General features: G+C 40.5%; 1 protein-coding gene across 1 annotated transcript; it reads right to left on the bottom strand.

Annotated features, from left to right (window-relative positions):
• Window positions 1-6,562: 6,562 nt before the first annotated feature.
• LOC140727197 (NXPE family member 3-like) lies at window positions 6,563-26,766 on the bottom strand. The gene is made up of 5 exons (XM_073044465.1): window positions 26,716-26,766; window positions 24,761-25,536; window positions 22,615-22,688; window positions 21,040-21,249; window positions 6,563-7,443 (listed from the first exon to the last, which is right to left on the bottom strand). The coding sequence occupies exons 1-5, from the start codon at window positions 26,764-26,766 to the stop codon at window positions 6,890-6,892; spliced, it is 1,665 nt and encodes a 554-aa protein (XP_072900566.1). The 3' UTR covers window positions 6,563-6,889.
• Window positions 26,767-26,793: the final 27 nt, after the last annotated feature.

Here is a 26,793-nt window from a genome sequence, read left to right as displayed (position 1 = left end):
ATCACAATCTTGTGTGCTGATCCTTTCTCTAAGCTCATCTGCCTCACCTACAGTACTCCTTGTAATGAAACTCAGAACATTATTCCCACCATGCTTAACTTTTTAATTCCTGCCTTTGCATATAGGTTTAATAACATCTTTTCTCACAATCACTTCACTGTCTGCTCCAGCACTCTGGTTCTGATCCCCTGTAACTCTGGTTTCAGCCCCGCTGGAGCAACACTAGCAAACCTTTCAGCAAGGATATTAGTTACCCTTCAGTTTGCTGTGCAGCCTGCAACATCTCTACAGGTCCCACCTTCCCAGGAAGAGAGCCCAATGATCCTCACGACTGCACTATCTCTTTAGCAACATGTTAAACTGTATTATCTTCCTATTTCAGGCCATACGCAGCATGGGTAGTATGGTTGGGGCAGGACTGTACTCCTTGGAGTTTAGAAGAATGACGGGGGGACCTCATAGAAACATTTCGAATGTTGAAAGGCATGGACAGAGTGGATGATGCAAAGTTGTTTCCCGTGGTGGGTGAGTCTAGTATGAGAGGACATGACTTGAGGATTGCAGGGTGCCCATTCAGAACAGAAATGCGAAATATTTTTTTTAGCCAAAAGGTGGTGAATCTATGGAATTTGTTGATTTGGGCAGCTGTGGAGGCCAAGTCATTGGATGTATTTAAGGCAGAGATTGATAGGTATCTGAGTAGTCGGGGCATCAAGGGTTATGGTAGGAGGACGGGGAAATGGGACTAAAGGGGAGATTGGATCAGCTCATGATGAAATGGCGGCGCAGACTCGATGGGCTGAATGGCTGACTTCTGCTCCTTTGTCTTATGGTCTTATGGTCTATGGGTATCAATCCTGAGATCAGAACCCTGGACGTCGTATCCTTCAAATTAGTACCTAACACCCTGAAGAAATTGTGGATTCCAGAACTGGAGGATTTGTGTTTAAAGTGAAAGGGGAAAGATTTAATAGGAACCTGATGTGTAACTTTTTTTTCACCCGGAATGCAGTCAGTTTATGGAATGAGCTGCCAGAATAAGTGGTCAGGGCAGGCACAATAACAACATTTAATAAGGACCTGGGCAAGTACATAGATAGATAGATAGATAGACAGATAGATAGATAGATAGATACTTTATTCATCCCCATGGGGAAATTCAACTTTTTTTTAATGGATAAGAATGGTTTAGAGGGATAAGGCTAAATCCAGGCCAGTCTGGGTTAGTATAGACCAGAGGAAGAAGGACCTCTTTCTATGACAAGTGCCTGTATGACTCCAAGTGTTTCACTTCGGAGCTCAAACGTAAAAGGAAAGTATAAAAGAATGGTAAAAGCTTCAGTTGTATTATCATATATCCTGTTTGTCCACCAGAGGGGACTGTTTGATATCCTACCAAGCAGGTCACAGAATGAATGTTGGCAAAACAAAGATACTTCAACTTGTGAAACTGTTTATCAGCTGTGTAACTTGTTAAAGATTATTTCTCCTGTAAAAATATATCAAAGACAGAGGTGTGTGTGTGTGTGTGTGTGTGTGTGTGTGTGTGTGTGTGTGTGTGTGTGTGTGTGTGTGTGTGTGTGTGTGAGAGAGAGAGAGATCTAAATCTAACACATTTTTGAAGGACAGTTTAAACTATACAAGTACCCAGAATGCTTCCATGCATAATGTGCTATAAGTGTTTCTTCAACACTGTGTAACTCAACATTAACACACCCAGACTACCCAATAACAACAAGCCAAAAGTCATAAAAATCAATAGTCAAAACCCAATAGTTGTCGATGACAGTAAGTTGTTTAAGTGAAAGAAAACCTTGTCTTTGTTGTTTGAGTGTTAACAGTGGTAGCAGAGGATGGTTTCCAATCCTAGGATCCTGCCAGAATTCGAAGAGAGCAAGCCTTACGAAAGCTGGAGAAATGAAATTGGAATATGGACTCTTGTTACGAAGCTCAAAAAGAACAAGCAGGCCCTTACCATTGTGCTGTTGCTTTTGGGAAGAACAAAAGAGACTAGGATGAGAATTTTGGTGGAAGACTTGAACAAAGATGATGGTATGAATATGCTAATAAATTTACTCGACTATGATTTTTTGAAGGAAGGAAAGGATCAGATTTATGAGTCATATCTAGACTTCAACACAACTTACAGAGACAATTCTAAAAATATGACTGATTATATTATTGATTTTGAACTGAAGTCCAGTTGCATGTGTAAATATAAATGGAACTTCCTGATACTGTATTGCTTTTAAATTGTTGGATACTGCATTCATAGACATAATGGACAGACAGTAAGTGTTAACTGCATGTACAGAACTTATAGTTTTATCTCTGAAGTCGGCATTGAAGAGGATTTTTTTGGAGAAAAGGCTGCCAAGACAACAGTCAGAATTAGTTTGAGACAGGAAACAACATACTTCACTGAATAGAAATGTGAGTATAGCAAGCGTAGGTCTCAGAGGGACCAGACAAGGGCACCATTACCTGGCACAAGTCTAATAAACAAGTACGGCAGAAGATCAAAATGTGTGGTATATCAAAGTATTTACCACTGGGCAAGAAACTCTCTGCACAGGATAGACAACTTAGGCTAGCTGAAGAAAATAACAAATGTGAAGATGTAGAAGTGTGCCACATCACAAAGGAATCGCTTACTAATGCAAAGAAATCTGAGGCAGAGATTTTGATGATAGAGTCTCTAATATTGATATTGCATACGCATGCACAGTGTGTGGAGAAAAATGGCTTGAAAACTATGTAAGTGAACTAAACCAGAATGAAGTGCAGAAACTGTTGAACACAGATACACTTAGTATCAAAGCATTCAAATTTAGAGATGGAAAGAATATACATTCCACCGAAAGAGTGAAAATTCCCACAAAAATAAGGCAGACAAAATGTTACATCGAAACAAAGGTGGTAACAATGAACATTCCATTATTCTTGAGTAAATCCTCCCCAAAGAAAACAGGGGCAATCCTGGGTATGGAGAATGAGCAAGCAAGTAATGGCCAGGTCTGGCAAACTGAAGAGACTTAACAACCAGTGTCTCTTGAGCTCACCAGCCCTGGACATTACTGTGTGATCATTCAAGATAAAGACATTACTGAGAATCAATGTGAGAATGAAGTACTGTCACAGAAAACATGAAGGTAGATGAGAAATACAAACTGTTCTCAAACTTCACAAGCAGTTTGGACACACTTCGATTGCTAGACTACAGGAACTGCTTAAGAGTTCAGGGGATAAAAATGCAGATTATGTTTACATTCTAAAGCTATCAGACATGCCAAAACTTTGGAAAGATCAAGCCTGAGGTTGGTCTGCCACCAGCATCTGAATACGATGAAACAGGAGCCATAGACCTACATGAACTGGAGCAGGGAGTGTAGTATCTCCACATCATTGATGAGTTCATACGTTTCAGTGCTGGTAGCATTGTAAACACAAAGAGAGCTCAGATATAGTTAAAAAAAAAAACTTCATCCATTCGTGGACAAGTGTGGAAGGCCCACCTTGGAAAGTATTCAGTGATAACAGCAGTGAATTTAACAATGATGAATTCAGAAATACAGCAGAGAACTTTAACATTGAAACAAAGACAACAATAGCATACAGTTCTTGCAGTAATGTTCCCACTGTACTGGTTGACAGACCACCTACTCTAGAGGGCCCTACAGGGAGTGAATAGGTTGGGAAACATACTTCAGCACTGCATGCACTAATGAGGTGTTGCTTGAATCTGCAAAACAGGATGAAATCAGTAGTTACAGAAGTAATGGAGTGTTTGAGGAAGCCAGATTCAAATGACAATGTCTACAAGATGGGTGTGCACCCTGATAGCGACTCCAACAGGAATTACACTAGCTTGGTGGCTAGTGGTTTTGAGGAACTGAACATAAAAGAACTCTGAAAAGACTCACAGACATGTGCAACAGAGTCTCTCCGTGTACTTCTCTCAGTGATACATCAAAAGCATTGGCAGCCCCATGGCATGGACATAGAATCTGCATTCTTACAGGGAATGGTCTGTCAAATGATATTTACATTCAACCCCTACATGAAGCCAGAAGTGAAGGAACGCTGTGGAAACTCAAAAAGTGTGTATATGGTCTAGCAGATGCGTCACTCTGCTTGTATAAAAAGATCAAGGAAATAATGTTGAAAACAGGAGGAAGGATACCACAAGTAGATCTAGCTGGTTTTTAGTGTTGAGATTCAGAATGTCATGTGATTGGAGTACTTGCCTGTCATATAAATAACTTCATATGGGGAGGCTCAGAAAACTTTGCCACAACAGGTATCTCTCAGCTAAAGTCAGCCTTTTAGGTTGGACATGAGGAACATGAAATGCTATGTGGGGCCAGACAGTCTTGCTATGAAAGAACAGTACAACTGCACCAAGAAGGAATCTTCATACAATCCGCATGGAATCCTCACGTGCCATACGTTGAAGCTAAAGCTAAGCAACTTAAGTCAAAGATGGGTCAGATTCCTTGGGCGGCAAGTCAGAGCAGACCTGACATCATCTTTGATGCCTGCAACTTGACATCCAGCACAAAAATGCCACAGTGCAAACTTCACATGAGGCAAACAAAATAATGTGCAGAATTCAATCTGAAAAGGTAGTCTTGAAGTTGCAACAACTTGGAAAAGATAGCTCACTGAGGCTCATTGTCTTCAGTGCTGCCTTGCTTGGGAGTCTTCCAGATGGAGGGACTCAAGGGGACATTTTATTGTGCTGATGGGAGAAGAGGGAAGATTGTTGACAATCAAAAAGGATTGAAAGAGTTGTACACTGGCAGGAGAAACTCTCGCAAAATCTGAAGGTATTAACAATACTGTTTATCTGGCCACACTCTCTTCTGGTCCTTTCCATGGTGAACCAAAGGACGGTCTACAAATAACTTGTGTCATAGACAAATACTCTTTACCATCAAATCCACCCAGTCAGTTACAGAAAAGAGGATTTGTCAAGAGATGAGCAGCGTCAAGAAACTTGTCTAAACACAGAAAATCTCTCATGCACTATAGTCAACTACAAAGGAAAACTTGCTGACCGTCTCACAAAGAAGGGAGAGCCAGCTCTTGTGCCGTTAAAGGCACTTAGTGAAGACATTTGGCACCTCAGGAATTGTATCAACATCAAGGGCTAGAACTAGATCTCATGTCCTAATGGACATTTGAATTATTTTTAAATTGTCTTTAAATTGTTTTTAATTTATAAAATGAATATACGAAAAAGGATAGGAGATTGTTCAGTTCTGTTCATTTCGGTTATCTAAGTATTAAGTAGGCATGTGCACTTTCCCTGTTATGGGCATGCACACGAGGGGGAAAGGGGGTATTGTGGGTATAAAAGATGGCACCCCTATTGGAAGTTGTCGATGAAAGTAAAGTTGGTTAAGCGAAAAAAAACCTTGTCTTTGTTGTTTGAGCATTAACTTGCCCATTATATAAGAAAGAAGATATACAAGAAAGATTCATCAAAATGATTCCTAGATTGAAAGGTCAATTGTATGAGGAGCTTTTGATGGATTTGCGCCTGTACTCACTGGAATTCAGAGGAATGATGGGGGATCTCTATGAAATTCATCGAATGTTAAAAGGCCTCGATAGAGTGGATGTGGAGAGGATGATGGGGGAGTCCAAGACAAGAGGACGCAGTCTCAGAATAGAGGGACTTCCTTTTAGAATGGAGATGAAGAAGAATTTCTTTAGCCACAGGGTGGTGAATTTGTGGAATTCATTGCCACAGGTGGCTGTGGAGGCCAGGTTTTTGGGTATATTTAAGGAAAAGGTTGATAGATTCTTGATTAGTCAGAGCATGAAGTGATACAAGGAAAGGAAAAAGCAGGAGATTGGGGCTGAGAGGGAAATGAATCAGTCATGTTGAAATAACAGATCAGACTCAATGGGCCAAATGGCCTAATTCTTTCCCTATATCTTTTGGTTTTATGGTCTTATATATTGCTAGTGTGCCTAAGACTTTTATACAGTACTCTAGTAATTTCATGTATTTCACTCTACTGCTGCCACACATAAAAAATCATAACACATGTGAATGCTGATAAACCTGATTCTGATATGGGTCTCTACTGTGGACTGAGAGTGGGAAGGTGACAGGGAGAGGGGAATCGTGGTTGGAAAAAAGAGAAGGGAAAAGGGAGGGAGCAGGAAGCACCAGAAAGACATTTTATGATGATCAATAAAACAATTGTTTGGAATCAAATGACTTTGCCTGGTGTCTCAGGTCTGTGTGTGTCTGCACCTGCACCAATGCCCCCGGAACTCCTTCTCTGCCACCTGTCCCACACCTCTCCTGTGGGACTCCACCTTTGCCATTCCCGACATGTTTTGCTCCCTCCAGATTAACAATGCTCCTCATTGAGAAATACAGTACTGTGCAAAAGGCCCCTTAGCAATATATATGTGCCTAAGATTTTTTACCCAGTACTGTACAGAAGCCGAAAGAGCCACGCTCATCCAGTCTTTGATCATAACCTCATTATTCTTTTTACAATATTTATTTATTTTGTAATTTATAAAATAATGTCTTTGCACTGTACTGCTGCTACAGAACAATAAATTTCACATCATGATTCAGTAATAATAAACCTTAACCTGATTCTGATTCCATTCTGTATTAACTTGATTCAGCTACTTTTTCCCAATAGATTCACAATGTCCCATACTCCTATTGTTTCACCTAAGTCCTGATCATAATGTGGAAAATGATTAATTTTAAAATCAGAACAGAAAGGGAAGAGTTTACAATTTTTTTGATTATTTTAAAATACCTGAATGACATAATTTTAAAAAAAATTGTTCTTGGAATTCAAATTATAAACATATAGCATTCTCAGGATTAAAAAGGTTCAGGTAGCATTTAACCCTTTTTCAAAGGACACACATATGAAAGGAACACAGATACTTCATTCTTGATGATGATTCCCTTGGGGTGTAGTTCATGTGGCAGATAGTGGGCTATAGTCATCTCCCATGCATCCACAAATGCCACATTGATGCCCTCAAACATCCTTCTCATCACTAAATCAAGCTGGTAGGAGAACCAGTCACTATTATAGAGACTAATCCCTTGTGAAAGGGCCTGGACATTGGCTGTCTTTATTACAATTACTGTATCAGGACTTCTATCCAGCAAGCGTAGAATTGACCTCCGAATGATCTGTAGTCGTCGGATGTAATGCTCCACCGGAAAAGTATTGAAATGGCACCAGATAGTGAAGGATATAACTGTGTTCTTTCCTCCTTGAATGTCATCCAATTTATTTGCAATGAATTGCAGGTCCTGAATCGATATGGGCTGGATGCGTATTGGTTTCCCATGCGCAAAATAATCTATCTTGATCTTGTTGTCCACATCCAGAGCAAGATGGGGTCCAGTTTTCAATGAGTGGCCCAGATCGAACTTTCTGAGGCCTGAAGAGAAAATGATTTAAACAATTCTGAGTAATAATTTATTAAGTGACAACTAAAACAATATTTTACCAGCATAACCTTTCAAAGATCAATGTGTAAAACTAGAGCTACAGTGCTGTGTAAAAGTCTTAGGCTTAAATATATACCTAGGGTGCCTAGGACTTCTGCAAAGTATTGTATACTGTTTAACACAGAAGGTTGGTTGGAGAGCTGCGATAAGAGTACTTATTTTTATATTAGCTCAGTGGTAGTAAGTGCTATTTAGTAACTGGAAAGACAATGTATACTGTACTGAAAAGAGGATGCTGTCCAAGTTGCATGCAATCTTGGACAATGACTCCCATCCACTCCATAATCTACTGGTTAGGCACAGGAGTACATTCAGCCAGAGACTCATTCCACCGAGATGTAACACTGAGCGTCATAGGAAGTCATTCCAGCCTGTGGCTATCAAACTTTACAACTCCTCCCTAGGAGTGTCAGACACACTGAGCCAATAGGCTGGTCCTGGACTTATTTCCACTTGGCATGATTAACTTATTATTATTTAATTATTTATGGTTTTATATTGCTATATTTCTACACTATTTTTGGTTGGTGCGGCTGTAAGGAAACCCAATTTCCCTCGGGGTCAATAAAGTATGTTTGTTTGTTTGTCTGTCTGTCTGTGCAAAAATCTTAGGCTCCCTAGCTATATATACATGCCTAAGACTTTTGCACAGTAGTGTACACCTTTCATTCTATGTCCAGTACTGGAGAGGCTGAAAGCATTGGTCTTCAGCAGTGATGTTAAACTTCATGTCACCTCTTCAGAAAATTTCACCAATGTACCTCGTGTTGAAGACAAAGATGGTCAATGACAGCTATATGAAAGATTACAGAATTATATAGTTGTTATTTAAAGAGAAACTACAGTGTTGTAAGTACTCTGGCTATGGTTGGATTGCCAAGGATGAGACAAGGCTAGGATGAATTATGGAGTGAAATACATTGTCAAAAACTAATCAACCATGGTAACTTTCACAGAGGATGTCATTAGTGAGTAATTAATTGGAACCAAATTCAGAATAATTTCAACCATTTGTTACCTTCTGTTTGTGGTAATATTTAGTGCATTGAAATAATATGATGATTTGATGCTGAACTTTGCTTGCATCTCATGGAATTCTGTCGTGTAAAATTGAGATTTTTACATCTGCTTTTGAGAGGTCTTAGATTCTCAGAATGGAAGAGGCAGTGAGCATAACTATTTCCAGGCAGAACAGCTGAAGATGCAGTCAGGTTGAAGTTGTTGAGCAGCAATGAATGTCTGTGGAAGTATGTTTATTGAATTAGCAGAACATGCCATTTACCAGCATGATTACAGCACTGTTCAATTGAAATTCAAGTTCTGGCTTAAACTTTAACCACATATAGAGCAACACTTGCTCAACAGGAGGAAGGGACCTCGACCTGTACCATTTAAAGGAATCAACTCCCTACAGGTCAGTTACTAGTTAATTTATTTCTTCAGGCTGCTGCATAAACCATTTACCCTGTGATGTGAAGTCTTCCCTGCAGGAAACTGTTACGTACCCATAACTGGGTGTCTGACCAGCAGAGAAAGAAGGATCCGTTGGAGTCTGGTGGTACCAAACTAAAGGTGTTTATTAGTAAACTGCACAATACAATATCAAAAATGCAAATATACATATAAAACAAGTTAGCAGTAATAAACCTAAAAGTGTAGGAATAATAATAATCAATAATAAACAAGCTCTATTGATGTCTAGGGGTAAATGAATTGTCATAGGAAAGTATAGAGTTCAGTTCAGTTCATAAATGCTGAGGTGGTTATGGTTGTTGTATTGAAAGAGTGAGAGAGAGAGAGGGAAAGAGGGAGGGAGGGAGGGAGGGAGAGAGAGAGAGAGAGAGAGAGAGATAGAGAGAGAGAGAGAGAGAGAGAGAGAGAGAGAGATATGCAACAGCAACAGCAGGCAAACCTTCTATTTCTTTCTTAATCCGTCGTGTCGTTGTGGTCATTCAGTTATCACCCCTCTGGTCTTCAGCTAGACCGTTCTTCTGTGGTGGACTCGTTACTCTGGCATGAGTGGACACACACACAAGTCCCCACCGGCCCTGCTGTAACACTGTGAGCTTTACTGACCGATCTCCTGGTTCGGTCTCCAAAGCCCCCAACTTTCTGTGGGTTCCCAACACTCAGTCAGTGTCCACTGGTGTGTCTGAAGGGTGTCCCTCTAGACCTGTCTTTTACCCCACTCACGGGGTCTCAACTATCCATCAACTCTGAATGACCATGTCCGTCAAATCAGGCCACTCCTGCTATCTCCTGAGGAATGTTAACGAGCAAAGTAAAGTCCTTGTAATGGAAGGTAAATAATCCAGGAAGAGTCATAATACAGTAAATCAACAGTCTCTCTCCCCCTCTTATCTGTAGCAAATGTTCTTGACTGGGCTTTATCTCTCTCTCTCATGAGCAGCATAGCAACAGCAATAGTTCATGGTTCTCAGGGGGAGGTGGGGGGAATGATTAACTCTGCATCCCATTGTCCATCAAGTCTGTTCATCACTCATAACAAAACAAAGAACATAATAAATCAAAGCTGGACTCAACCACTTGGCACCTTGAGTCTGCTCGGTCATTCAATAAGATTTTGACTGATCTCACTGAAAATGGCCATTTGTCTGTGTGTTGTGTTGAGAGGTACTCCTCCCTGCAATGAGCCCCTCAATGTTCACACTATGTTTGATCCATATGAAGACCATCATGCAAGTCAATGCTTCTCTCCTGGAGCAATAATGATCCTGTCATGTTGCAGTGTTCTGCTGTGGCAGAAGAGGCATAGAGCCAGCCAAGCCACTGGAAGGAAACTCCTAAAATAAGAAAGTGAGCAGGAGTAGGCCTTTTAACCCTATATTATTGTTTTCTCATCCAATAAAATCATGGGTAACCCCAATTCCTATTTCCAGTATCATCTCCAAATCCACTCATATCTAAACATCATAGTCTTTTTTTCTCTTACTGTACTGAGTGTAGTAAATGGCTGTTGTGTGTTCTTCATGCCAGATGTTGGAGTCCTGAGAGACCCAGAGTATCCCAGGAAACTACATCTGTGTGAAGTGCATCCAGCTGCAGCTGCTTGAAGACCATGTTAGGGATCTGAAGCAGCAGCTGGATGACCTTCGGCTTTTAGGGGAGAATGAGGAGATCATCGAGGAGATCATTATAGGGAAGTAGTCACCCCTAAGTTGCAGGAGCTGGGTAGCTGAGTGACTGTTAGGAGAAATGGAAATGTGAATAGGCAGCTAGTGTAGGGCACCCCTGTGGTCATTCTCTTCAATAATAAGTATACTGTTTTGGATAATGTGTTGGGGGATGACCTCCCAGAGGAATGCCATGGAGACCAAGTTACTGGGTCTGAGCATGTGTCTGTGGTGCAGAAGGCAAAGAGGGTGAAGAGGGGAGCGGTAGTGAGAGGGGACTCAATAGTCAGAGGAACAGTCAGAAGATTCTGTGGATGTGAACGGGACACCCGGATGCTATGTTGCCTCCCAGGTGCCAGAGTCAGGGACATTTTGGATCGCACCCACTGCATTTTGGAGGGGGAGGGAGAGCAGCCAGATATCTTGGTACCAATGACATAGGAAGGAAAAGAAGAGGTCTTGAAGAGAGAATTTAGAGCACTAGACAGAAGGCTGAGAAACAGGACCTCCAGGGTAGTAATTTCTGGATTGCTGCCTGTGCCACACACCAGTGAGGGTAGAAAAAGGATGATTTGACAGATAAATGTGTGGCTGAGAAGCTGGTGCAGGGGCAGTGCTTCAGATTTTTGGATCATTGGGATCTCTTCTGGGAGAGGTATGAGCTGTACAAACAGGACGGGTTGCACCTGAAGGGTCAGGGGTACCAATATACTCATGGGCAGGTTTGTTACAGCTGTTGGGGAGTGTTTAAATTAATTTGGCAGGGGAATAGGAATCAGAGTGAAGGGACTCAGGATTGGACGGATGGTGAAATAACAAAGATAGCATACAGTCAGACTGTCTGGAAGGGCAGGCAGATCATAGGAGAAAGTTGGAGCCAGTAGTGTGAGTATCAGTGCATGAGGGATGCAGAATCAAAAAGGGTAGCAAATACGGTATAAGAAATAAAGTGGATGATCTTGTTGCACTTTTACAAATTGTCAGGTATAATGTTGTGGCCATCACTGAATCATGGCTGAAGGATGGTTGTTGTCAGGAGCAGAATGTCCATGGTTAAAAGTAAATTGGAAGGAGATGCTGGCAGGGATGACAGCAGAGCAACAATGGTGTGAGTTTCTGGGGAAAATGAGGAAGGAAGAGGATAGATGTATTTCAAAAATGAAGATATACTGAAATGGCAAGATAGTACAACTGTGGTTGACAAGGGAAGTAAAGCAAATGAGAGGGCATACAACAAAGCAACAATTAGCCATAAGATAGAGGAGTGGGAAGCTTTTAAAAACCTCGGAGAGCAACTAAAAGAATTATCAGGAGGGAAAAGATGAAATCTGAAAGCAAGCTAACAACAAGATCAAAGTACATAGTAAAAGCTTTTTCAAGTACAGTGGCATGTAAAAGTTTGGACACCCCGGTCAAAATTTCTGTTATTGTGAATAGTTAAATGAGTAAAAGATGACCTGATTTTCAAAAGGCATGAAGTTAAAGATGACACATTTCTTTAACATTTTAAGCAAGATTACTTTTTTTATTTCCATCTTTTACAGTTTCAAAATAACAGTAGAACACTGCACCACCACTCCAGAGTCTGCTAAATCTTCCTGAAGGTCTTTTGCAGTCAAACAAGGGTTTTGATTTGCCTTTCTAGCATTCCTACGAGCAGTTCTCTCCGAAAATTTTCTTGGTTTTTGCAGACCTCAACCTGATCTCCACCGTTCCTGTTAACTGTCATTTCTTATTTACATTACGAACTGAGGAAACGGCTACCTGAAACACTTTGCTATCTTCTTATAGCCTTCTCCTGCTTTGTGGGCATCATTTATTTTAATTTTCAGAGTGCTAGGCAGCTGCTTAGAGGAGCCCATGTCTGCTGCTTTTGGGACAAGGTTTGAGGACTCAGGGTATTTATAAAGCTTTGAAATTTGCATCACCTGGCCTTTCCTAACAATGACTGTGAACAAGCCATAGCCCTAACAAGCTAATTAAGGTCTGAGAACTTGGTATAAGTTATCTGAGAGCTCAAATCTGTTGGGGTGCCCAAATTTTTGCATGTTGCTCCTTTCCGTTTTTTCACTCTAAAATTGTACAAAACAAAAATAATACATTAATCTTGCTTAAAATGTTGAAAAGAATGTTTCATCTTTATGACTTTTGGAGATCAGTTCATCTTTTGCTCACTTAACTATTCACAGTGACAGAAATTTTGACCAGGGGTTCCCAAACATTTGCATGCCACTGTAGGTAAAAAAATAAAAGAAAGATGAGAGTAGATATAGGACCGCTAGAAAATGGCACAGGAGAAATAATAATGGGGGACAAGGAGATGGCAGATGAACTAAATGAGTATTTTGTATCCGTCTTCACTGTGAAAGACACTAGCAGTATGCCAAATGTTGAAGTGGGTGAGGAAGAGAAGTGATTGCAGTTATTATTACAAGGGGAAGATGCTCAAAAAGCTTCTCCATGGATTGCCACCTTGTTGTGGTGGAGAAGTTTGTGTGGTCCTGAGATTCTGAGAGTGATGCCGACTGGAGCTACGCTCCTGGTAGGGTCACCCATGGCGGTAAGGTTGAGGGTGAGGTCCCTGACAAAGAACAATCCGAACAAGACCTCAACGGTGGAACAGACTGATGAGTTTATTTCCAACTCAATGGCTGCGAAGGCAGATGAAGGCTGCAACAAATTCATCAGCTCCAATCATCGTGGTTTCCATGCCACTGGAATCATTTGATTGATCTGTGAAGTATCGTGTTCTTCTTGGAGTGCAACATCAAGTACACATTAAACAAATACATGCACAGGTGTCTTCACTCTGTGGGCCACGATAGATCAATGGAACGAAGACCATCATCCTTGACCTTGAGGGATAGTCATGACAACGACGGCTCAAAAAGATGAAAGGCCTAAAGGAACATAAGTCACCTAGACCAGATGAACTGCACTCTAGGGTTCTGAAAGAGGTAGTGGTAGAGATTGTGGAGGCATGAGTAATGACCTTTTAAAAATCTTTGGACTATTGCATGGTGCCATAGGACTGTAAAACTGCAAGTGTCACTCCACTCTTAAAGAAAGGACGAAGGCAGCAGTATTGAAATTATAGACCAGTTATCCTGACCTCAGTGGTTGGAATGATGTTGGAGTCAATTGTTAAGGATGAGGGGATGGAATACTTGGTGACACAGGACAAGATAGGACAAAATCAGCATGTTTTCCCTAAGGGAAAATATTGCCTATTGAATCTGTTGGAATTCTTTGAGTAGGATAGATAAAGGGGATGCAGTAGATGTTGTATATTTGGACTTTCAGAAGGCCTTTAACAAGGTGCCACACATGAGGCTGCTTACCAAGTTAGGAACCATGGTATTATCGGAAAGTTACTGGCATGGTTATAGCATTGGCAGTGGGTGGGAATGAAAGCATCCTTTTTTTGGATTTCATTTCAGGAGGTCTAGAATACAAGAGCAGGGATGTGATGCTGGGGCTTTATAAGGCACTGGTGAGGCCTCTCCTTGAGTATTGTGAACTGATTTGGGCTCTACATCTAAGAAAAGATATGAGGGTATTGAAGAGGATTTAGAGGGTTTTCACAAGAATGATTCCGGGAATGAAAGTGTTAACATTTGAGGAATGGTTGACAGCTCTGGATCTGTACTCGCTGGAACTTAGAAGGATGAGGGGGGATCTCACAGAAACCTTAAGAATGTTGTAAGGCCTAGACAAAGTTGATGTGGAAAGGATTTTGTCCCATGGTGGGACAATCTTGGACAATAGAACACAGCCTCAAGATAAAGGGGCATCTACTTAAAGCAGAGATGCAGAGAAATTTCTTTAGCCAGAGGGTGATGAATTTGTGGAATTTATTACCACAGGCGGCTGTAGAGGCCAGGTCACTGGGTGTATTTTAGATGGAGATTCATAGGTTCTTGATTGGACACTGCATCAAAGGAGCTAGATAGGTATCCTATGGATAGGGGAATCAAGGGATATGGGGACAAGGCAGGAACCAGGTATTGATAGTAGATGATCAGCCATGATCACAGAGTGGCAGTGCAGGCTCGAAGGGCCTAATGGTCTACTTCTGCACCTATTGTCTATTGTTATGTGGAGAATGTGGGGGAGTGGGGCTGAAGAGGGAAAAGTAAAGGATAAGCCATGACTGAATGTTGGAGCAGACTCGATGAGCCAAATGGCCTGATTCTGCTCCTATGTCTTATGGTCTTATGGAAATGGCAAAACATACTGCCCAAGGTGTGAAAAGGAGCAACAACTGACAATTTGTAGAATACCTACGAGATGGGTTTTAGAGCAGTTTGTGGTTGAGCCCAATAGGGGATCAGTTGTTCTGGACTGAGTGTTGCATAATGAGCTGGATTTGCTTAGGGAGCTTAAAGTGAGGAGCCCTCAGAAGAAAGGTAATCATAATATGATAGAATTCGTCCTGCTATTTGAGAGGGAGCAGCTGAAGTCAAATGTATCAGTATTACAGTGGAGTAGAAGGATGAAAGAGGCATGAGAGGGGAGCTGGCCAAATATGATCGGAAAGGGACACCCGCATCCAAATGGCCTCATTCTGCTCTTATGTCTTATGGTCTTTTTCTTGAAAACACACTTCATCTGAGGAGTTGCAACTCTTCTGGGTAGCCTATTTGTGAGAACCAAAGATTCACTGTCTGCCAGATGACCAAATGTTTTCTCATCTCTGTCCTGAATGGCCAGCCCCATGTTTTGAGACAGTAACTTCTGGTTATGGACACTCCACTGAAATTACCCTGACTGTCCCTAAGAATTTTCTGTCTTGCCATGACAGAGCCATGCATTCTACTAAACTCAGAAAAGTATGGTTTAATCAACATGATCTTTCTTATTATGACAGATCCAAGCTCCCAGAAATCAATTGTGAATCTTCACTAAAATCCATCTCACACAAGTATCTTCTTCCTCCGCACACTATTTCCCACACAAAGTCTCATTAGGGCTCTGTAGAATTCATGAAAATGAGTCTACTCTTGCATTATTTCATGATATTTGTTTAACTTCCTTACAGTTCAACATTATGCCTGGTATAATATTTTGTGTCTCAATTTATAAAGGAACCATATTTTGGATAATCTTTTCATTTTTACTTTTCCATGTAAGTCCTCACACTCTTTTCCTTTCCATCTGTATTGTTCTGCAGGTTTCTGAAATGTCCCCAGTCTTCAGACTTACTGCTTTTCAGCAGGGTACACTTTTCATTTGAATCGATAATACCTTTACATTCCAAAGCTTTACCACTGTCCTAGCTTATTTGTCTCAATATTCGTATATTACTTGTCAGCTATTTCTGATACTTTTTAAAGTTAGCCATTGTTTCTTTATAAATAATACTTTACTTGCAGCCTAAGTAGACATTGCAGCAAATTCTTTCTCAGTAAAAAGGCTTCTTCCCTTCGATTGCAGTCTTGATAAAGAGACTCAACCTGAAATTTCGACTGCTTTCTCCTCCATAAACCTGCTAGTTCATCCAACCATTTGTGTGTGTTGCTCTGAATATTCAGCATTTGCAAAATCGCTTGTGTTTATTCTTTTTCTCTTGCCATGGACAACCTATAAAAGCCCTTTCCCAACATTCCCTTGACTCTGTTCAGTTTGCTATATTCAGCTAGAAGACAGCTTCCAATTGTGTTCAATCACTTTCGATCTTTATATAAAATTCTATATTATGATCATCGTGTAACCCTCTCACCAGGATCAGATGCAAACCTAGCTAACTCTGTAAACAGCCATGTGACTCAGTGGTGAGAAGACCGCCTTTATAACAATATACATCTAGGATCAGTATGATTTGAGGTTCAACAAAACAGGAAAGTTGGGATGTTCCAATTAACAGAACCTTGATTTGAGTGAATGCTACACTTACAGAATTACCCATCACCAAGAAATGACACACCAGCATAAAATTATAAAGAAAGTATATTTACCAATTTCAGCTTTATCAAACAGATAATGAGAGAAAGAAAAGCAAGAACAAAAATAATAGCCCCATTTCAGTTAGACCAGTCTAAATGGGCACAAGACCATTGGAGCTTCATCTCCTTCAAAAGCTGGGTATGGCCATTACTCACAGCTTTGAATTCTCATCACTAATCACTGACAGAACTTCCCATCTTGGACTCCATCTCGTGAAGCACTCCTTGCAATAGCCTCTTCCTTACCTTGTCCTCTGCATTTCCCACCAAAAGGCCATGAACCCCACCACTGTCTGTCATAAATCTCTCTCTGCCCAGCTCTCTAGAACTTTCTCCCAATCCCACCATCCTGATTGGCTGACTAACCATTCCTAAGTTGAACAACACGGCTCCGTATCTTTACCTGAAACCACTGGGAACGCCAAGGATTATCTGGAGGAGATGTGACCCTGTATAAAACTTGGTTCCTCAACTCCAGCTTGCTCCATTCCCTCATTGGTAGGGTGTTTTGTCTTTTCAAGTTGGGCCATATCCCCTTTGGCAACAGATGACTAAATGGCACCTTTACTGTACAAGGGTTGGGCTGCTGCCAATTCCACAGGACTCAAGGCAGGCAACTGATTTGTATCCAGAGCAGTTAAGTTGCAATATCCCTGTGGAATAGCACAAACAGAAGCTCCCAAATGATCCACAGCTCTATCCTGCCATAGTCTTGCCTCTGATTTCCTCACTGTGGAAAACGCACACATTGCTTTAACACTAGAGGCACTCACGTTCTTCGAGGTGCCAGGTTGTTCCCTTACTGGATCTCTGTGAAGCTTCCTGACTTCCTTTTCTGTTTAAGCAACTTTAAAGTTATTTTCCAAAGGTTTTCTTGTCCTTTACACTCCTGCTTGAAATGTCCATCCTCACCACAGTAGTAACATAAACTACTGGTTGCGTCCCTTGCTCAGTGCCCCTGTCAGCAGCAGCTCTCTGCTTAGTACATCCTACTGGTGGGTTCACTTTCTTATTGGACTTGTCACGCTTGGTGGCAGCACTAGCCGACATCAACCAAGAAACCTCAGCTTGCAGGTTTTTCACTCCATCCTGCAAAACTCCCATCTGTGTGGCTTGACTCCAGAAAACACTCTCAACCTATGGTCTTTGAGTCTCCACAGGTATGTGTTGCATTTATCAATAGTAATTGTTGAAACCAGCTCAGAATTTAAGTCAGCTGCACAAGGACCTATTCTACCTTTCACATTAGACAACTTCTATCTCTCACTTTGCAGAAACAAGATCAACTTGTCTTTAAAGTCTTCACATTCAGCAACTTACAATTCATCTTTAATGTTTTTATCCTCAGCTACATGGCCACTTCACTAAAAGTAAGGATGGCCCTCTCCAGGCAGCGCAACTTCAGTTACGTCACTACTAGTCTGGACTAACATGATATTCTTACCAGTCAATTGTTCTAACTGCCATTCAACCAATGTGACTTTCCTCAATACCTTTACAGAACTCCGTACTCTAATTAGCAGTTCATTAGGACTTTGAGTATCCACCCTGCTCAGAACACAAGTATTATTTGTGGATAATCTCTCCAAATCACAACATACCTTAATTCCTGTGGCGTCCATAATAAAGTACCTTCATCACTTTCACTGACACAGGTTTAAATACACAAACCACTTAATCAATTCTTAAACAGCATTCATATATTATTCACCGAATCCTGGACAAGCTCCCACAACTGTAACCCTCTCACTGGGCTCATATACAAATTTGGTGTGATAACTAACTCTGCTAACTGCCATGTGAGTCAGCAGTGAAGAGGCCACCTTTATAACAATATAAGTCTAGAGTCTGTATGATTGGAGCCTAACCAAACAGGGGAGTTGGCATATTCTGATTAACAGAAGCCTGATTTGAACTAATGCTGCATAAATATTGCCCATACGGAATTAACTATCACCTAGAAATGACAAATCACACACTAGCATAAAATATTAAAGTTTGTTACCAATTTCAGCTTTATCAAACAGTTATTAAGAAAAAGAAAATAAAGAATAAAATTAAAGGGCCCTTTACAGTTAGACAGATCTAAATGTGCACATGACCGTTGAAGCCCATCTCTTCCAAAAGCTGGGTATAACCATTACTCACAGCACTGCATTCTCATCACCAGTCACCAGTACAGCTTCCCATCTTGGACTCCATCTCACAAAACACTCCTTCCAATCACCTCTTCCCGATCTTCTCTTCTCTGCATCTCCCGCCAAAAGACCACAAACCCCACCACTGTCCATCACAAATCTCTCTCATTCTAGCTCTCCCTAGAACCTTCTCCCAATCCTACCATCCTGATTGGCTGACACAACATTCCTAAGTTGAACAATATGGCTGCTTGTCTTTAGCTGAAACCAAAACATTCTACCAGCAGGACATACTAGTTTTACAGATAAATAGTAAAATGAAATACCTCAAAGCACAGCAGGAGAAATCTTAACCAGGGCATTAAAATTGCTTACTGAATCACCAGATACTTAGTGTTACAGTATATTTAAAAGTTTCTGTTCCTTCACTGACTCCTTATTGCACTGCTGTGGGAAGACATCTGTTCTATACTCTATGAATTCATCCTTATACTATATTGTTAATTTGATAAATCTAGTCTATATGTAAAGTCTCCTATGATTATTGTATTGACTTTTTCACAATTTCCTGTCTCCAATTTCCTAATTTATTTAATACCCTACATTATCATTTCCAACAAACTATCTGCTGGGTGAACTTAGTGGTCTGAGCAGCATCTGTGGGAGACATCAGGACTTCATGACATTTCAACCCAAAACGTTTCCTCCCACTTTTTTTCCCATCAAAACTAAATTTACTTTATTTTCTGATTTATAATTCTTCACCACTACAGCCTTTATTCCATTCTTCTGAGTTCTTTCATCTTTAACATTTTGCCTCTCTCCCCTCAAAGTTAAGCATCATGGAATATCTAAAAACAATGATCATTTTACAATCATCTTTCGGTAAAAGTTATTAGATGGTTCCCATTTAGTTGAATCTCTGTTGCTGAATCACTTGTTATGAATGATGCGTACATTCTGATGAAGAGCTTTCAATCATGACGTACCACTTTTCCTTCTTCTAATTCCAAGTACACAGGTGACCTCCATGTTACAACCATTTGAATAATGTAAATTTGTGTTTATAGACTTTATGAATCACAATTCAATATTTTGAGGTACAGTAGGAAATTTGCTCTCATGGAATTTATATAGGGAAGGCACTAAATAAATAAATACATTATTTTCCAATGTAGGTTCTTGATGCATGTGCAGGTGGTCACAGCTTCACGCTATGGAAAACTGTGAGATGGATTATCTTCTCGGAATGCATCCCACCACTAACCCCTCTACAAGAGACACAATAGAATCAATGAAAGGCCGCATCTAACAGGATGGAAAAATAACCAATATACAAAAGACAACAAACAGTACAAACACAAAAGGAAAGCAAAGGTTTCCAGAGGTTATGGGACCAGTTCAATGATGGGGTGAGTGAAGTTGAGTTAAGTTATCCTATCAGGTTGAGGAGTAAGAACTGTTTCTGAACCTGTTGGTGTGCGTCCTGAGGCTCCTGTATTTTCTTCCTGATGGCAGCAGTGAAAAGAGTGCATGACCTGGATGGTGGGGTTCCTTGATGATGGAAGCTGCTTTCCCTCAACAGCACTCTGTGTAGATGTGTGCAGTGGTGAAAAGTCATTTAATGTGATGGACTGGGCCATATCCACTACTTTTTTGTAGGGCTACTTTTTGTTACTGTTAGGCCAGATATTGTGATTGGTATATTTAGCAAGCAGAACATAATTGACTTGTTTCAAGCATTGTTCTCAACTGATCATACATTAAGACCTTTGTTAGTATTTCTGGGAGCTATTACCCGGCTAGAACCAAATAAGATCTATTGATGTAATTTGGACAGACAAAAAATATGGTTGTCCTTGGAGAAGCTCAAACTGAAGACATTTCTTTTATTGAAAAAGTACCTCATAATTGTCAGCACTTTGAATTCCATGAATTATTACAGCTTTTGCTCCCACTGTGCAAGTCTGAGATTGGTGGGTTCATGATGAGCCGTCTTTGCATGCACACCCAAAGTTTCCAATTGTCTACCTTTAACTGGTGGATTTTATTATAATATATGTCAGGTTTTTTTTTCTGTGTGGAAGTATTATTGCCTATTTTGTATAATTCAGAGATTTTACGTGTCCTTGCAGCTTAGGTGTTTTATGGAGAAATGGTAACGCTATTCATCCTCAAGAAGCATAAAATGTTCATGTGCAAGAAAGTGTAAGTTGCACGAGAAGAACACAGACTTGATTATGAATTGGAGTAAATATAAAGCTTAAAGCATTAGACTACAATGAATAATGAGAAATGGGAATCCTGACCTGGTACAAAATGTATCAAATACTCAAACCACTGGCGTATAGTGGAATCTCCAAAAATATAAACAACTTTCCCACGAAGACAGCTGATAACATTTGCTGGCGTGTCAAAGTTTTGAAGTCTACAGGTCTTTGATATCCATTTATCCTGATAATAAAATCCAGCTGGTGAAAGGAATGGCTTGCCAGGGAGACATTCACTGAGATTTTTGCCTAAAAAGTAGGAGAGAGAAATTTAAGTACAATGCCTTTAATTTATAATCCACTGTTTAAAAGCATTAATGTCAAATTTCAAGAGAATATTAGACAGAAAATTAGTAATGAAAATCATGTGAAAATCTGCAGATGCTGGAAATCCAAACCAACACACACACAATATGCTGGAGGAACTCAGCAGGCCAGGCAGCTTCTATGGAAAAGAGTAAACAGTCTATGTTTCAGGCTGAGACCCTTCTTCAGGACTAGAAATGAAGTGGAGAAGTCAGTGTAAGAAAGTGGGTAGGGGGGAGGAAGAAGTACATGGTGGTAGGTGATGGGTGAAGCCAGGAGAGGGGGAGGGGTGCAATGAAGAGCTGGGAAGTTGATTGGTGAACAAAATAAAGGGCTCTGATAGGAGACTATAGAAGACTATGGAAGAAAGGTAAGGGGAGGAGCATCAGAAGGAGACGATGAGCAGGTAAGGAGACAAGGTGAGAAGGTGAGAAATGGAAACAGAAAATGGGATTGGTGAAGGGGGAGCAATTACCAGAAATTCGAGACCTCGGTCTTTATAACATCAAGTTGGGGGCTACCAGAAGGAATATAAGGAATGGCACCATGTGGGGAAATGAAATGAAATGATTTAGATGGAATAACATAGAAAGTAAACAAGCTCCTAAAAATTGTGCTTGATATGTCAATGTAGTAAAAAAAATGACATGAATTTCAAATGCATCTTTCATGTTCACTTCAGTGTCTCTCAGAGCAATCTAAAGCCAATGTAGGGACTTTAAAAATGGTGCAATCACCATTGTAAAATGAGAAATTTTGGAGTTAATTTGGCAAAGACCAACAAATGTACTCTAATAATGACCAGACAATCTGTCAGAGTAATGCTGGCTGTAAGTGTCTGAACAACCATTCCCCTCCTCTTCTTTGAACATATGCTTTGGGATGCCAAAATTGCCTGAGGAGATAGAGCCAGTCCCAGTTTAATGCATAGCGTCTGCAAAAGTGCAGTATTCCTTCATACTTCATAGAGAGCATAGATATTCAGACAACTTATTTAAATTAAAAATTAGGATCAGGATAACATGTGGAGCTTCAAGCACTTGAGAATTTTCCACATTAAGAAAAGCAAATTCATCAACACAAACCTATTTGTATTGACCAACCAAGTAAATTCATGTTGAAACAAACAAAATACAGTATTTGTTTCTAATATGTTCCTAAAATTAATAAAAATCTATGTAAGGTATTAAATTCAGTTTAGGATATAAGAGAATCTTCAGCATGGAAGAACTACTCCCAACATTACTAACATAATCCCTCGTACACAAATCTCTAATTTGTTAAGTCAGTATATTAGTATTATCTTACCTGAATGAGGTGAAGGCTTTACAATTACATTATCTTGATCTTTGGGTAATATTGGCCTCTTGATATTTTTCTGACTGAAAATATATTATTATTTCTTAATCTACTGCGCCCATGAAATGTGACATATAAATGTTTAATTTTGTAGGAAGCATAGAGATAAAAGAGGATAGTTTATCATTTGAGCATATTGTTACCTAAAGACAGAGCCAGCAACAACTGATTGTTATTTCAAGGGGGTCGGTGAAAGCCAGAAGTTGTGGTACCAATGACATAACTAAGAAAAGGGATAAGGTCCTGAAGAAATAATATGAGGAGCTAAGGAAGAACTTGAAAAGCAGGACCTCAAGGATGACAATCTCTAGATTGCTGCCTCTGCCATGTGTCAGTGAGGGTAAAAGTAGGATGATTTGGCAAATAAGTATGTGGCTGAAGAACTAGTGTAGGGGACAGGGTTTCAGACTTGTGGATCATGGGTTCTCTTCAGGGGAAGGTATGAGCTGTATGAAAAGGAAAGTTTACTTCTGAACTCGAGGAGGACCAATATCCTTGCAGACAGGTTTGCTAGAGCAGTTGGAGAGGGTTGAAACGAGTTTGGTAGGGGGATGGGAAACTGAATGATAAGTTAGAGGATGGGGCAGTTGTTGTAAAGGTAGATTCAGTGTGCAGAGCAATTGTGAGGAAGGATAGGCAGTGAATAGGGTATTAACGCAGTCTGTTGGATGGGTTGAAATGTGTCTATTTTAGTGACAGAAATATGAGGAACAAGGGTAATGAACTTAGAGCATGGATTAATACATGGGGCTACAATGTTAAGGCCATTACAGAGACTTGGCTGTCAAAAGGTCAGAAATGGCTACTGAATGTTCCAGAAATTAACTGTTTCAAAAGGGAGGGAGGTAAAAGAGATGGGGAATGGCATTTCTAATCAAGGATAGTTTCAAAACTGCAGAAAGGGAGGATGTCCACTGGGTCAGTGTGGGTGGAAGTAAGGGATATGAAGGGAGCAATCACTCTACTAGGAGCATTCATAGTCCGTCCAATAACATTACAGACACTAAGTCCAGATCAGGAGAGAGATTTTTGAAAATTGCGGAAGTAACATGGTTGTTGTCATGGGTGATTTCAACTTTCCTAATATTAATTGATAGCACCTTAGTGTTTAGATAAGGTGGAATTTGTTAGATGCATCCAGAAAGGACTGCTTGCATATTATATATACAGGCTGATAGAGGCGGCCATAGTAGATTTGGTCGGGTGGGAGATCTCTCAGTGGAAAAGCAATTCAGAGTCAGTGACCACAACTTCATGAGCTTTACCGAGGCATTGGACAGGGATCGAAAGTCCTAATAAATGGTCTCAGCCTGAAATGATGACTGTTTACTCCACTCCATAGATGCTGCCTGACATGCTGTGTTCTCCCAGAATTCTGTGTGCGTTACTCTGGATTTCCAGCATCTGCAGAATCACATGTATAAGATTTACTACACTGTCAGTTTTTTTATTCTGTGAATTGTCACTAGTGAGGAAAGGCGTCATGGGTACTTCTGCTAAGACACATCTATTTATGAATAACCTAACCACCAATGCCCAAAGGCTGGCAATGGAACCAAGTCTTGCTTGGGTTCCGGACTACAGGATTACCACATGAATCTTGCAACAGGTCAGACATTAGCAGGCTCCAATAGAAATTGTTTTTATAGACCATCTACAACATTTCGTGGTAGGCAGATTGTCGTGATCTGAGTGTGATTATGCCCACTACCACCACAGTTTTGGAGGTTTCCCGTATTTAAGTGCTTATACTTCCAGATCAACAATAATCTCCCATCCTCAGATGGGATAAAAGGAAGCAAAAACTAAACAGCTGGAGGATGTGGGCATGCCAAGCAGCATTTGTGGAGGCAGAGGGCTAGTCAACGTTTCAGGCCGAGACCCTGCATCAGCAGTGACAGTTCAATATCTTTGCAGCACCTGGCACCCCTTGTATTCCTTAAGCTCAATGAGAATTTCAGCCAGATGCATGGTTTCAGTTTACAGAGATGAATCACACTGCTCTTTTAAAGAAATTAATTTGATTAGTTTATGAAATCAGTTTATAGATGTGAAGAAAATGAATGCCAGTATCGAATGAGAATGATTTCCATACCTTTGAAAATAATGCAATTCTTCTCCAATTAAGAGGTTCTTCTTATAACCTCCCATCGCATGGTTGACACGAGATGAGCAGGGAAGCTTCTCTGGTCTGTAACAGAACCAGGGCTCACCAGTCCTGAGATCAGTAAAGTTACAGAGCGGTTTAGTTTGAGACAAACAGAAATTACACACAGTGATCTGCGAGGTATTCCCCGATTTGAAAGTGCTTTTAAAATACACTCTGTCTGGGTTTTCCTTCCGTATTCTTTTAAGGGCTTGAACCCCTTCACTGGGATGAACCAAAGAAACAGACACGTGCACTTCTCCTGGCCAGAATAAGGTAAAATTGATGTGATAAGTTCCATTTTGGAGATCTATAACCATTCCTGCTGAACCGGCTTTCAACTCTGGAGTGTGGATCCGGGCTTGGAGATAGTCACCCCCGTATTGCTTCGGATTTCCTTCAAAATCGTACATACGCACCATCACCTGTAACTGATCTCCAACATAGAAAGTCTTTCCAGAATTTAAAATAACAAAATATGCACGTGATGGGTCACTGCTTTTCTGAAAAGGCACATTAGGTCTGGGAGGCTTTGGCCATTCAATCATTTTGATCAGAACCACACCCTCTGATCTTTCTTCAGGGGTGAAGCTGTGATTCTGATAGCCACATTTTAAAAGTCTGTCAGTCCAAGATGACGGAGTTTCTTCCTTTAGCTGCTCTGCTGTGTGATTAAACTTTGGATCTGGATATTTCTTCCATATTCCATTTGTTTCATCTCCAAACTGTAGAATGGAATATTTCAGTAAAATAACTATATTTGTACATAAGGTTCATCTTCTTAACTTACCAAATTGAAGCCTCAGAAAATGCAAGGATTTTAATACCCTAAGGGAGTTGTTCAGAATCTTGCCAGACGGGAAGATAGAAGGTCAAAAATGAAGGAATGAACTGAACTTAAAAAGTTATCTCAGAGTATAGATGTAAAATCGTATTACAGGGAAGAGATCTAGATGGATAGATGGCTGTAGTAAAATTAAGATCACAGAAACAGACTCATACGGAAGGAAGCAAGCACTTTGTCTCAGATACATCAATTCAGCCTAGATACCCTTTCTCCTATCACAAACAAGAGAAAATCTGCAGATGCTGGAAATCCAAGCAACACACACAAAATGCTGGAGGAATGTAGCAGGCCAGGCAGTGTCTATGGAGAAAAAATACAGTTGACACATTGGGCTGACACCCAAAACCTGCTGAAGGGCCGCAGCCTGAAACGCCGACTGTATTTTATTTTCATAGATGCTGCCTGGCCTGCTGAGTTCCTCCAGCATTTTGTGTGTGTTACCCTTTCGCCTTAAATCTATGCCCTCTATGTCTTGATTCACTAACCTAGAGTAAAAGATTATATGCATTCATCCTCTCTATGCCCTCATGACTATATATACCACTAGAAGATCACCCCACATTCTTTTACACTTCAGAGAATAAAGTCCTAGCCTGCTCAAGCTCTCTCAATGTCAGTCACACAAATCCTGACAACATCCTTGTACATCTTCCCTGCACCCTTTCCAGATCAATACCATCTCTCCTATAGCAGGGTGACCACATTTAAAAGCATTACTCCAAATCAGAATGAAAACTATGTTTATCACTCACCTACGCTGTGAAGTTTATTTTGGGGCAGCAATACGGTACACAACTGCAATATAACATGCTGGCTTCCATACTGAATGTTCGAGCCGATGAAAGCTATCATGTTAAATGCTCTTTTTCACCAACCTGCCCACCTGAGATACTGCTTTTAGTGAATCATGTACTTATAATCCGAGGACTCTTTGTTCTACAACACTCCTGGAACACAATGGATTCATTGTGAGAGTCCTACCCTCCTTTGTCCTAACAAAAAACAATATTTTTCACCTATCTGAACTAAACCATTTGCCATTCCCCAGCCTGCTTACCCAGCTGACCAAGATACCATCTAATTCTAGATAGCTATCTTCACTATCCATGATTACACACATTTTAGTGTCATCTGC

The sequence above is a fragment of the Hemitrygon akajei genome, chromosome 5 (genome assembly GCF_048418815.1).
Source record: "Hemitrygon akajei chromosome 5, sHemAka1.3, whole genome shotgun sequence".
In the NCBI taxonomy this organism is placed as follows: domain Eukaryota; kingdom Metazoa; phylum Chordata; class Chondrichthyes; order Myliobatiformes; family Dasyatidae; genus Hemitrygon; species Hemitrygon akajei.
Note: the sequence above shows the minus strand (reverse complement) of the source record. Positions and strands in the feature narration are given on the sequence as shown.